Source organism: Camelus ferus, chromosome 2 (genome assembly GCF_009834535.1).
Source record: "Camelus ferus isolate YT-003-E chromosome 2, BCGSAC_Cfer_1.0, whole genome shotgun sequence".
Taxonomy (NCBI): Eukaryota; Metazoa; Chordata; class Mammalia; order Artiodactyla; family Camelidae; genus Camelus; species Camelus ferus.
In genome coordinates, this window is record NC_045697.1 from 47,929,131 (window position 1) to 47,943,458 (window position 14,328).

Below are 14,328 nucleotides of genomic sequence, written 5' to 3' on the forward strand. Positions count from 1 at the left end.
TCCTGATCTCTAGTTTTGATTCATGCCAATACATCTTACAAACTTTTGCTAGATCAAAGCTCTAAAGAATTTCCCACCTTAAAAATTTCTAAGAGATTCTTGCTGAATATAGAATAAAAGTACAAGATCTTTAGGACCTTTTTCCAAGATCTTGCTCAATATGGTATCAATCTACCTAACATATTCTCTCATTTCAACATAGAAGTACCATTCACTAGAGCCAAAGAGAACTAACTGATATTTCTGGAATGGGGCCTATAATTTCTGACTTTACTTCAGTGTATATGATTAACAGATTCTTTCTACTTAAAATTATACTCCCCTTAATCCACTCATCAAATTATTCATGGTACAGTTTAAATGTTACCTCCTTCAGGATGCCTTCTCTGATTTCCCCACCATGTAAACCCCTCCTCTATTGAACATCTACAGTGCCCTGTAAATTTATCATATAACACTTCATACTTTATAACAAGGCTATTTATGGAGCAAACTTAATTCTCTTACTAGGTTTCATAAGGGGGGAAATACCCAGAAGGGAAAGCTGCTTAAGGGAAATAACTACAGAGCCACACACTGTAAGCACTCATGTATATATGCTGACTGCTGACATAAATGAGCATACGTACTATATTGATAAAGAGGTACGGAATAGTATGATGATAACATACCTAGTGAGTACTATGTCCCAGTAATTTAAAAGTAGACTATGGCCTAAATTTAAAGAATTGGTATTATAAAATAGGATTTCAAATTATATTAAATCACCAACATTAATGCCAAAGGAAAAAGAATCAAACCCACATGTTCTTAGATAATATAAAACTCAAATACCAGGACGTATTATTTATTCTACACAGATATTAGCAGATTTGTTTTCTAACTAAACATACATATTAGAAAGTTGTTGATAGCATACTGAAATTGTAAAGAAAATTCTCCCTTACTTCGAGTAAACTTAGGAAATCTTTTTTTCAGTTTCTTCTTTAATGGATTAAGCTCAGGCATTATTTCTGGAACAGCTACATAAAAGTCTGGTTGAATTTCGTCATCTAAAATCTGAAAATCGGGGGAAAAAAGATAATCTTAGATTATATAAAAATCTTCATCCTTCTGAAAATAAAGTATAATATAGTAATTTCCCTTATAATTTAGAAAATAGATATTAAGCACAATTTTTTCTTCACACACATGGTTCATATGAACGCATCTGCCAATTATGAAAACCATCAGAAGCAGCAAAACATTTTCTGACGTTTTCCTTTAAATATAGCCACATTCATTTAAAAAAAAGCATTTATTAAGTTTAATTCTTCCATAAGGTTATGTTAGGCAAAAGTGCTACAAGCTAAAACATAGCACTGATATATATATGGCTCATACAATCCCACAAAGTTGAATTCGTATGTCCATTAAGACTGAAGAAACACACTGAAAATTTTGCAATGGATCACACATAAAATTAATAACACTAGCTGTCAAACCACTAGCAAATACACCGCCTTCCTAAATATAGATCATCAAGAGAACTGAATCTATAATTATTTTCACAAAGAACTGAAACTAAAATTCTCTTTGCCTCTAATAACTAAAAATTAAGTAAGAGTGGGATGGTCAAAGACAAGCTTACTTATATTTTATTACCCATACTCTAATTTCATTTTAAAAGCAAAGAGAATAACTTCAATTCTTAAAAGACATTTTAAATTAATTCAGGCACCCCAAATAATTATTGTACTACTACAGTACACTCCATTTAAAAATTTAGTTCATTATAAAATGAAGCAACTTTTTAGAACAATATCACCTAGCAACAAATATTTAGCAAGGACTCTTTTTGCATAAAATCTTACCACAATATGTCATCCAGAGTCTTGGTTTGGGGTTACACAATGAACGCTAAAAACTTGAACTCTGGCAAAATTAAGCAGTGATTGTGGAATTTTATTTTCCTGTTACTATTCTCTCTTTTTACAAGTTCTTTACTCCCTAAATAACATACTGCACTCCCTTGAACAATAACTTACATTAAACAAGCACTAAACACATGCCAAGGATTCTGCTAAATACGTTACATAGTTTAGTTCATCAAGTCTTCACAATAACCAAAGGAGGGAACAGTACTAATATTGATCACATGTGCCAGATGAGGAAATTGAGGACTTGGGGAAGATGAGTCAGTCTGTGCACTTTTAAGAGGCAGACCCAGAATTCAAATACAGGCAGTATGGTTTCAGAACCAGGGCTCTCATCACTAAAAATACGAAAGCAGAGGCAATTCTGAAATGACAAAGAACTGTACATGAAATTTCTACTCTAAGATCTTCCAATGCTGATTCTAAAACATGTTCCTTTGAACTAAATTAAAAATTATGTTTGAAAGTTATGCTATAGTTAGCCTTAAGACTATTATCACAGAATACAAAACTACATAGATGGAAATCATGCTTTAGAGAGACAAGTAAAAATGAAACTATTTTAAAATCCCTCAGAACCAAGCATACTTCTGATATTTCACAAGTATTGTAATCAAAGCAAAATGAATTTAGTAAATAAAAGTCTTATCTAAGAAATGGCTAAAAGTTCAGTAAATTCATCCTACGTTTACCTACTATAAGCACTAAGTAAAATCTAAAAACTAAGTATTTAAACTAATTAAAAATACAGAAATATGTTTTAAAAAATTGCAGCCATGATACTATTTACAAAACTGTACTGAATTTACTTCACAACCTGAATACCTTTTAAACACAAAATGGATGAATTTTAAGATACCAGGGGATAATCTGCAAGAATATACTGGTTTTGATGCCTTATAAAGGTGGTATTTTTCCCTCTAATAATAGATTAACATTTGGGCATCTAAAGAGAAATTCTGTTCCTGTAATATTTTACTTACCAAATAATTCAAAATATACTTGGTTTCCTTATTTGGGTTACTTTCTCAAATATGTTTTTGTTTAATGGATTTAATGCTGCAGAACACTTTCTGCTCCTTTACCATTTCTTTCTTGAGAAGTAACTTCTTACTGAGCATTTAAGGAGTGGAGGTATCTATTCAAACTCTACTGTTGCTATGACAGTTCTACATGATACTCTTAGGCTTGCGGGAAAAAACAGATGGAAAGCAGCATACAAGTTTAATAAGAATGGCTAGTTCTCTGATTTCAAAGATCAAGCTCCACTCTCAAATTCCAAAGAATCTGTGATTTTGTTTATTTTTTTAATAATTTAAAGAATTTTAATAATCTTATTAAATTAAAATGTATGATACGCCAGAAAGTATTGGGTACCACCCTGTGACTTTCACCTAGAATCTGTATGAAAGCATAATCTCTTCATATTTTCCATTAGTTCTGCTCCCAAAAATAATTCTGGAGATTCTCCTTAAAAATCCAGAATTCACACCAAATTTAGACTACTACTTGGATAGAAAAAAACAAACTACAAGCACTGATGTGCATCCCAAAAGAAGGGTCCAGTTAAAACTTCCCCCAAATCGAAATCTGAATATGGGACAAAAGATAAATTTTCAAGTCACTTTCTCCTGTTCTAAAAACAAAAAAGAAAAGTATTACAGAGTCTAAATGATTAAATTTAGAAGAAAAGATTAGAATGTTAAGGAAAATCTTTTGTATTTTCAGAATAACTCTCAAAGTTCAACAGATGTGCCTCTTCTTCCCACCTCTTAAAAAAAAAAAAAGCGCTGTCTTTGTTGCAAACAGGCTCCACAAATTCTCTCCTTTTTCTCAAGACAGGGTATATGATCATTTTTTGCCTCCATGCTGAGCCTACACCACTTGAACCAATGGGGCTGGGGGTGCGGGTGATAAAGTTAAGAATAACCAAAAAAAACATATTATAGAGGTCAGATACTATCCTTTGTGACTAAAGCAAATCACACTTTTCACTCCCAGAAATCAAAATTAGTATTTGATCTTCAAACTATGAATAAAGATATCCACATGTGCTACCTTTTGGATTTCATCTTAAATCTCACATTCAAAACCACAGAGTCATATTTCCCTTTCCAGCCTACCCACAAAACTCTAGGAAACATATAGGAAGCAAGGGGGAAAAAAAATCACAGTATAAATCAAGCATACTTAACGTCAGACTGTCTGGATAGTTTTTTCTTAGCTTGATTTTGAGACTCAAAAGAGTAGGAAAATTTTCCCGTTTTGTAAAGCTCTACCTAACCATTTATCAAAAGATATGAGCACAGTGGTTATGTCCCACATGTAATAAATCAATGGATGACAAAGATAACGGAACAATTTCTGTAACTAATGAACACAAAAACAACACTGTACCTTCTGAATCAGATTAGTTCCTCCTGCAAACGCAGCTCCATTTTCTTCTGCTATTTTAATCTCTGATGCATTCTACCAAAATACAATATTTTGAACATCAATCCTTAAACAAATTCTGTCTGCTTTCAAGCATTTTGTCACAAATAACACGACAGTTCAAAGTAAAAACCATGTTTTTTACTTTTAAATAAAAAATGCATCAATTTTCAACCAGATGCATCAGAGATATTACAACCAGAACAAGTTTAGTTTATAAGTGACTAAGGTGTTTCTTAACTAACATATGAGGAAATACATCAAAATGGCATATTAGGAACACACCAAATAGTTCAATTTAAGTCTCCAATGCCATCAATGTATCATATTGCAAAAGTAAAAAATTAAAATATATTTAGGTTTTGTTTTTTTTTCTTATTTCTTATCGAAGTGCAGTCAATTTACAAACATTAGTTTCAGATGTACAGCAAAGCTATTCAGTTACACATACACATACATACACATATATTTTTCAGTTTCTTTTCCATTACAGCTCATTAAAAGAAACTGGATACAGTTCCTAGTGCTATAAAAATATTTAGTTTTGCTAATTTAAATGAAGACATTTTATCAAACCAATATAGAAGAGTAAAAATTTTTAAGAAATGACAGAAACAAAATTTAGCTTGTTATCTGAAAATTCAAAAAAAAAATACACGGTATTAGTGTTTTTTTCTGTATGTTCCATTTATGCCATTTGGTTTTACTGTGAAAATATATCACTCCCTTAGTTACTCAAGTTCTGTGTGGCATCTCAAGAGCTATATTCTCTACTTTTCCTGGAAAAATGAATCTCTTCATTAAAAGTGAGGTGGATGAAGAATAGTCAGAAACTTCAAAAAACAAACCATAAACACGTTGTAAACAAATGTTTAAGACAAAACAAATGACAAAGAGCTGAAACTATATTTGTTATAGCCTGGACTTTCATGACTTTCCAGACTAGACATTTTTAAAAGTGTGGTTTCTGTGTCTTCACAGCACTAAGTTGGCCCACTGCTTTTAAATTAATTTTATTATTGTTGTTTGAAGAGAAGAGTATGAGCAGCTAGTAGGATAAATCCTATATTTCTCTTCAGTTTCTAAGAAACATAATGTGGTAGATGAATAATGACGAAGTTAATGTTGTGACTGAGCTCTCTCTCAAACTAACGACATAAACTCAAATAAGTCATCATATAGCTTTGAGCTTCACATGGAGAACGTAAGACTAGGGGAATGCTAGGGTTTTCTCTAACTTTACTCATTCAGTTATTCTAATCATTGATTAATGTCATATGTAAAAAAAAATTAATGATATAAAAAGTTTACATCAGTTACTCACCCCTGTAAATACAGCAACTTTATTGATTTCTGAAATGAATGGGTATGGAAAACTAAGAACACTGGCAAATGGCTCCACTTTTTTCTAAATACACAACAATGGAAAAACAATTATGAAAAATTCATCTTTTCTGTATCTCTCACATCTATATAAAACTGACATGCTTTGTTTTTAATGTTTTCATTCTACCATACATCCCCTCATGAATCCAGAACTATTCACTGATTACAATTTAAGGCATAAGAGATTATATTTCTTTTATAAGAAACCATAATAAAAATCTAAATCTCTCTTCTCAGCTCCACAGTCCCATGGCCCTTGGCTTCTATCTCTACATCATTCATCACCGTCTCTCTTATGTTAAGAGATGTGTTTGCATACCCCTATCTTCCCCAGCACCCAATACAATGCTTTCCACATGACAGATGTCAATAAATGTTTGCTACCTAGAACTAAATTCAAAAGAACATGTAATTTCTTCACACCATCAAGGAGGATACGAATAGAGCTATGAATACTGAACAATATCCAGCGGATCTGCTCAGTAGGTCACCCGGATCTCCATCATTGGCTTTAACACTCAGATAAATCAGATCATATTAACCAGAAATTCAAGACAGTTTGCCAAGCCAGAAAGGCTCTTCCAAGTAGTCTATTTTAAAACAACCTGCACCACCCACTACTTTCAGATATCTGAAAGTCCCAAATAAACAATGGCACATACTTGAGGCACCCTAATACAGGCAGAGTTTCTACAGGGCCTCATAACTAATTTGTTCAGTCATTTGGTCAAGGACCTGTCTAGGCCTGTGCCTCAGAGCTCTTAGGGAGACTTTACAGGAAAACAAATTCTAGGCCCATAGTTTTGGTGCAGCCTTAAGATCTGGAAGAAAGAGAAAAGGAATTATTCCCTAATTAAAACTGATTGAAAGATTATATTTTTAGAAAATCTTTATTTTGAGTGGAGACAACCCTGTAAGGATTTCTTTTCAGACAAAAAGGCACTAACTCTTAAGCACAGTTTATATCAGACGTGCAACTCAGTTTTATTGACTGGCATTCCTTTGCCATTAACATGTCACAACTAGCTTCAGTAAATTTTCCAATGGCAAGCAATCACAACAATAGCATCCCCCAGGGGAATAATGGCTTGTTTTACAAGCACTCTATCAAGAACAAAAAATGTCTTAGGAAGACAACAGAACCTTTGCAATGCCATTAGTTTACAAGTGGCTTCCATTTCTGAAATGAACCCCACAGCTGGTTAACTGAGAAAGTGTTCATCTCGGACACTACATTTTAAAATAAAAGAACTAATAGTAACATTATGGTATAAAATAAAATTATAATAGAGCTAATATAAACTATTTCTAATAAATAAGAACTAAGAAATGAGACAGACCTTGGTTCAAATCCTAACTCTACCCCCACTGTTCTTGAGCAAGTTACTTCATTTTCTGTGTCTCAGCTTCCTCTTGAGATTATTACAGGATTAAATGAGAAAATGCATCCAAAGCATGTAGCATTGCAGCTGATAAACAGAAGTTTCCAGTAAATGTTATCTGTTATTATTTAACACCAAATCCTTTACTGTTATCTCATTTAATCCTGAATATAATCATATAAACTAATAAGCATTTTTAACTCCCTTTATAAGTAAAGAGGTGAAAAAACTGAGGTTTGGAGAGGTTAAATCAGAAGCTCAAAGTCAAAGAGCAAGTAAACGGTGATGCCAGGATTCCAGCCTGTACTGTAACCTGACTCCAAAGCCTATGCTCTTAAGCACTGTGCAGTACTGCCTCCTCCTGTGCTCAATTAGTGTTACGGAGGGGAGGGTATAGCTCAGTGGTAACACACGTGCTTAGCACGCAGGAGGTCCTGGGTTCAATCCCCAGTATAATAGTTAAAAAAAAAACAAAAAACACCTAACTAACTTCCCCCACAAAATGAAAAAATAAAACATAAAAAATCAATTACTGTTGCCACTGAGGTTGTTAAACTGTATTCAAAAACATACACCTTCTAGTTTAACCCCAAAAAAGATACCCTCAGAATAAAAATTAAAATATCATCACCAAGAAAATTAGATTTAAGTGAGCAGCTTACAAAATTTAGCATAATGGACCTCAGTTCTAATTTAGTGTTTCTCCTACTTTTAGAGCTTTATAAACAAGTCTTCCATGAAACTGCAATACATAAACAGACAAAACAGAAGAGTTCTGGTTGAAACGAGAGTAAAGGGCTTTGCACCCAACCCATACAAACTTAGTCTCAACTCAGGATTCTAAGGAACATATCTGAAGGCCACTGACCCAATCCAAAGCCTTCATTTACAGAGTAGGAACATCACACCAAGGCAGCTTAAGTCATTTTACAAAGTTACAGTAATATTCCAATTAATTTTAACACTACTTTTGTTAAAATTTGTACCAGTGATTTTTCAGGTGAATAGAAGATTCAGGCATTGTATGTTCATCAGTTCTGCAGAATATTTTCAACATTTTATTTCATATTTGGAAAATTGAAAGACAGAAAAACATATTTTTCATCCTAAAGTACAAAAAGAGCATAAGATTTCCTAAAAATTATTACGGGAGACAAGAATTTTTAAAATTAAGAAACAGCAATTCATTTAACCATTCACAGATGAATTTATTTTAATCAAGTCTACATACCTTTTTCCCCAATGCCATATCCAGTGTCAAATCAAGATAAATGCCTTGCTTTGGATTAGTAAAGTCCAGAACCTGAAATTTCTTAAGTAAATGAATAGCTTTCTCCACCTCGTATATCTGCCTTGGGTATAAGCGTTTCAGGTAGACATCATCTTCAGGTTCACCTTCCATAAAGGGATATGACTTTATTTTTTCTGTCTCATCCTTTTTCTCATCTGATGCTTTTTCTTTGGCACCTTTTTTTGTTTTCTTTGCAGGCCTTAAGGAAAGGTAAGTCCAAGATCAGTTATCTCAATATGTAGTCCAAGAGACTTAAAAAAAAACAAAAGGCACTGCACATCAGAAAAAAATGACAAAAGATAAAGTTTAATTTAAAAGCATTGATTACTTTACAGTTTTCCTAGTTCAACAAATATTAAGTGAACTCTTGTACTGTTTGCAATTGATACAAAGTTGGATAAGGCAGTGCTCTCCAAAAACTTAGAGAAAAGAGACATGTAAATAGATAATTTCAATATAATGTGGTAAGTACTATGAGACTGTTATCAGAACCATAGGGAAAAGACATTTAATCCATCCTAGGAGGCCAGGAAAGGGTTCTGAAAGAGATGACCCCAAAGTCAGTTTTTGAAGGATAAGGAAGAATAAGCCTAGATATGTACCCAAGACAAATGAAAATATATGACCATACCAAAACTTGCACACAAATGTTCACAGCAGTATTAACTCAAAATAGCCAAAAGGTAAAACAACCCAGATGTCCATCAACTGATGAATGGATATATTAAATGTGTTACTTATCCATACAGTGGAATATTTATCACCAATGAAAAGGAATGAAGTCCTGATACATGGTGTAATATGCATGAACCTTGAAAAGGTGATGCTAAGTGAAAAAAGTCAATCACAAAAGACCACATATTGTATGGTTCCATACACAGGAAGTATCAAGAATGGACATATCAATAGAAACTGAAAGTAGTTTGTGGTTGTCTAGGGCTGGGGGAGAGGGTTAGGGAAATGGGGAGTGACTGCTTATGAGCATGGGGTTTTGAGGGAAGATAATGAAAATGTTCTAAAATTGACTGTGGTGATGGTTGCACGACTGTGAATATATTAAAAATCACATGATGAAGCATGATAAACAGAATGGTACACAAGGGGAGCTATTGTAAGTTCTAGCGGACTAGAGCAGAAGTTGGTAAACTTTTTCTGTAAGGGACCAGATAGCAGATACTCTATGGTCTCTTGTCTCAATAACTCATCTCTACCATTGTAATGTGAAAGCAGCCATAGACAATACAAAATGAATCAGTGTACCTGTGTTCTAACAAAACTTTATTTATGAAGACAAGTTTTATATTTTTAATAATTTATAATTTTCATATGTCACAAATTACTGTTTTTTCTCCCAATCACTTAAAAGTGTAAAAACCATTCTTAGATCATGAAACATACAAAAATAGACAGCAGGCCTGATTTTTCGGCCCACTGGCCATATTTTGCTGACTCCTGAACTAAAGGGTAAAGCAAAAGGTGGGAAACAGCAGAAGATGAGGCTGGAGAATCTAGATCACAGAGGGTCTCCTCTAGAGGCAATAAGAAGCCAATAAACAAGACTGGCATCTGTATTTCAAGTAGAGTATTCTGGGTGCAATATAAGGGATGGATATGAAGGAAGCTGGATTAGAGACAATTAAGAGATAACTCCCTCCCTTTCTTCTCAAGGAGGTATGACAGCATGAACCAAAGCAGTGATGGCAATAGGCTGGAGAAATTATAGAAATATTTTACAAGGTAAATATTGAACATAGGGAAAAGGTAAAGAGAAGACTCTAGAATACTTTGTAGGTTTCTGACTTGGGTGACTAGACATAGAGTTAGCATCATTAACTAAAATCAGAAATAAAGAAAGCAAAATGGGTTTCTTATTAGGGAGGTAGTCACAGAGATGAACTGGAGTTTGGGGCAATGTGGTGTTTGAGTGTGGGCTTAGTTGCATCAATTGGCCCCAATTTTTTATCCTCTCTATTCAAGTCCCTTTACTAAGTGACTTTGCAGTTCCTTCCACTTAAAAAGGTGCAGTATATTTCCCAGGACCTTGGTTTGGTCATGTGACTAGTAAGCCAACAGAATAAAGCAAGTGACAGCTTCTCTGCTCTAAGCTTAGGCCGTAAGAGGCTTTATCTGTTTCTACTTGTATGTTTGCATTTCTGCCATTTTCATAAGAACATGCGTAGGCTAGCCCAAAGGTGGGAGGATGAGAGGCACGTAAAACAGAGCTGCCCCCACAGAGCCCCAGGCTAGATTAGACAATTCTCAGCTGACCTGCAGACTCACAGAGGCACAGCAAGCCCAGCCAAGGTCAGCCAAGACACCTACCCAAACCTAGCTTAGAACAGCTCACCCATATATGTGTGTGCAATGATAAACAATTGTAGGGTGGCTTATTACATAGCAAACGCTAACAAGATGCTTACAAAATATCTAAGAAAATATGTTCAACAGGTAAATGCAGGTCGAAGTTTGAAGCTAAGACAGAACTAGAGGTGATATATTTTCTCAGTATTAATAATTCAAATCACACCTATAATCTTATAACCATACAAGCTGTTTTATCAAAGAAACAATATTCTAGAGAGATGTCTGGCTTCTCTGGTAGACAGAATAAAAGCTTCCCAAAGATGTCCATCCATATCTACATGGCAAAAAGGACTATGTAGATATTATTAAGACTAAATAACCTGAGATGGGGAGAGTATCCTGGATTATCCAGGTGGTCCTAATCTAATCACACAGTCCTTGAAAGCAGAAAAACTTTCCCCTTTCATATCTGCATCTGACAGAGATGGGAAGAGACAGGAGAAATTTGAGCATAGGACTCAATATTCCATTCCTCACTTTGAAGATGGAAGAAGGGGGAGCCACTGAGCCAAGGAATGTGGCAGCCTCTAGAAGCTGGGAATGGTAAAGAAACAGATTCTCTCCTACAGCCTCTAGAAAGGAACAAAGCTCTGATGACACCTCGATTTTAGCCCACTGAGATCCATGTTGGACTTCTGACCTACAGAACTGCAAGATAATAAACCTGTGTTGTTTTAAGCCATGAGGTTGGTGGTAATTTGTTACGGCAGCAACACAAAATTAATATGGGCTCCTATAAAATATATGTGAAAGAAATAGATGAGAGTAAAATGATTTTAAAAAAAAAAAGCCTCAAAAACCAATCCAACATATAATCCGTTCTCACTTATAGCCTTTAATGAATCCTTATTACCACGCTAATAATAGTATCCTCCCAACTAATGAGCAATTCAACAGAATAGCAGATAATGACAGTGCTCATTTTTAATGGGACACAGGTGTCCTACTGGACTGATGACAAGTCTTAGTATGTGCCTAAGTGGATGGATGCAACATGCCTCAATAGTACTTGGAAATATGCCACAAAATTCTGAAATCTTCCAAACTGGAAATCACACTTAACATTTAGTAAAAGAGCAATGAGGCCAATAGAAGAAGGAGCCTAGACGGCCTGTTTTAGTGATAAACTCTCTAAAATAAACAAATGAATAAATATCCTAGTTATTACCTACAGATTTAGTTTACACAAGTGCTGATTTTACCACTGAATTTTTAATCATGGCTGAACCTGTCCATTTAATTTGCAATTAATAATACAAAGTTCCCAGAAGTTAAAATATGGTTTTTAAATTAATAAATATTTGCAAACCCCAAAAGTCTGTTACATAAAGACACTGATTTGGGTATACAGTGGTTTACTTATATATACTTTGGACCTTGTTTCACAAAGTATTTGAGATGGTTCAAGTGAAAATATTGTTAAGTTACAAACAGAACACTGTTAAGTATAACATCTTTATAACAGAGCAAATAGGACTCTAAGGAAAACACTTTTTTCGAAAATTAAAAAAAAATTTGCAATTGAATAAAATCTGTCAATAATAATTAATTTTATAAACCCACCACCTGTTTCCATGACCGTCCAAAAATTGTCTGTTTTTATTCATAAGAATCACATCCAGAAGCACTTTATTGTTCATGCAATTATGTGAAGTCCTATCAAGAGGGCTTAAATACTATGAATCTCAGGGAATAAAACAACCATATTAGAAAGGTTTTGGGGAAGGTGAGGGAGAAGCACCTGGCAGTCTGAATTAAAGAGAACATAATTTAGCTGCAGTTGCCTGGGTAACTAAACCACACAGATTAAATGAGTAATAAGAGACTGTATTCAGGTAATAACTTCCTCCCTGCCTCCCCTCTCTTAACTTCGAAAGCGTGAAAGGAAAAATAATTCTATGGTTATACCCAAATAAAACAAGATAAGAAAAAATTCAGTCCTATAATAAAGCTCACTATGAGACCTTTGAAAATCTGTCACGCCAGAGATCCAAGTCCTTTTAAGGCTAAAGAACCCTTTACATTGAGGAATTGGGGTGAGGGGTGGGAAGTACACAACCGCAGTCAAACTAAATTGAACTAAAGAGAACTAAGGAGGAAATGCCTAGGGCATATAACCCTTAATGGAATATAAATGTCTCGAATTCTTATATCTAAGTGTAATCACATAAATAAATTCACCAACATCTCTGATGCTGGTTTATTCATTAAACTAAATGCAGAAGTTCTGCTTACACTTACAATGTAAAAACTGATAGAATGAAACCCAGTCAATAATAATCCAAATAAAAGCTGGAAAGAACATTAATAATGACAGAGTCAGATAAAAGCACAACTTTTCCTGAACCTATAAAAGAGCTGAGATAGCAGGGCAACCAAGTAGGCCTGAAATCTAAGGAGTCAATCTCCCCACAGCCCCACTCCACATGCATCCTGCCGGGATGGTCTCACCCATAGCAGAGAATGAGGAAGGCAAGCAGGTAAGAAAAAAAAAAATCAGCTAAACTTTTAGTGCTAGTGTGACAGTATAAAACCCCTGAGAGATCCAGACACAAGGGGAGTTCACACTCAATGCATGGACCCTTTTCACAGACCCCCTCCCCACCAAGTGCTCCCAGGAAAGACTGGAGCAGGCCAAGAGACTAGAACGCCTCCCTCGAGGGTGCAGCATGGAAATCTCTTACTGGTGCTGCCAATAACTGTAAAACCTTCAAGGACACAGGTAAACACCCACTGTGTGTAGGGGAATGAAAGAAGAAAAAAACCACTAAGACTTCTATCCTGGGGCAGGGGTTGGGGTTGAGGTGGGCAGGTGGCACAGTAACCTCTATAAATAAAGCTACGGAAGGGTCCAGACACTCTGGCACATGACCTGCGAGAGAGATATACCATGAAGGGGAGAGGAATAGTGAGAAAACCTCATCCCCAAGGACCAGTGACACTGGGCCTACTTAAGACAAAGGCTGGATCTGGGAAACAGAAACCCTCCTTCACCCATCACCTGCCTGAGAGCACTGAGTAATAAGCAACAGCAGTCTTCTGCTAGGGGAGGAACAAGAGCATGGAGAGTGACCCCCTCATGAGGCACAGACGCACAGACAAGGCAGAAAACTGAGCATGGAACAGGAACACAGAGAAAAAAAAACTTCCAGCAACCTAGCCCCCACCCTAAGCACTAGGTAACAGTACAGAAATTTGAAGCTGGTGGTGGTAACCATAGCAACAGCAACCCCAAACCCAGCTCAACCTCTGACAGGATTGAATCAACGCTGTGACAAAAGAGGAGGCATATCCTCTTCCAGGCCTAAATACTATGTATTTCAGTCTCAACTGTTCTACACAAGATACCTGGCAGTCAATGAAAAATTCTGAGACATACAAAGAAACAAGAAAAAGAACCTATAGTCAAGAGAGAAGCAGAGAAGGGGGCTAAGATGGCGGAGTAGAAGGACGCTCGTAGCTCCCCTCTCCCACAAATACACCAAAACTCACATCCACGGACCCATTCAGCCAACCCGAGCACCTGCCGAACTCCAACAGAACATCGCCCTCTTCA

The 14,328-nt window shown here is 35.4% G+C and overlaps 1 protein-coding gene across 8 annotated transcripts in view; it reads right to left on the minus strand.

Moving 5' to 3' along the window:
• MRPL1 (mitochondrial ribosomal protein L1) overlaps positions 1–14,328 on the minus strand; it is a 76,086-nt gene that overhangs the window by 45,657 nt on the left and 16,101 nt on the right. For 7 of the 8 annotated variants that reach the window (XM_032457314.1, XM_032457305.1, XM_032457323.1 and 4 more), the window contains 4 exons: positions 8,349–8,607; positions 5,674–5,757; positions 4,314–4,385; positions 948–1,059 (listed from right to left, as the gene is read on the minus strand). In XM_032457314.1, the coding sequence (XP_032313205.1) occupies positions 948–1,059; positions 4,314–4,385; positions 5,674–5,757; positions 8,349–8,607 (527 nt within the window). The remainder of the gene's footprint in view (positions 1–947; positions 1,060–4,313; positions 4,386–5,673; positions 5,758–8,348; positions 8,608–14,328) is intronic. The other variant, XM_032457344.1, reaches the window with a different exon arrangement.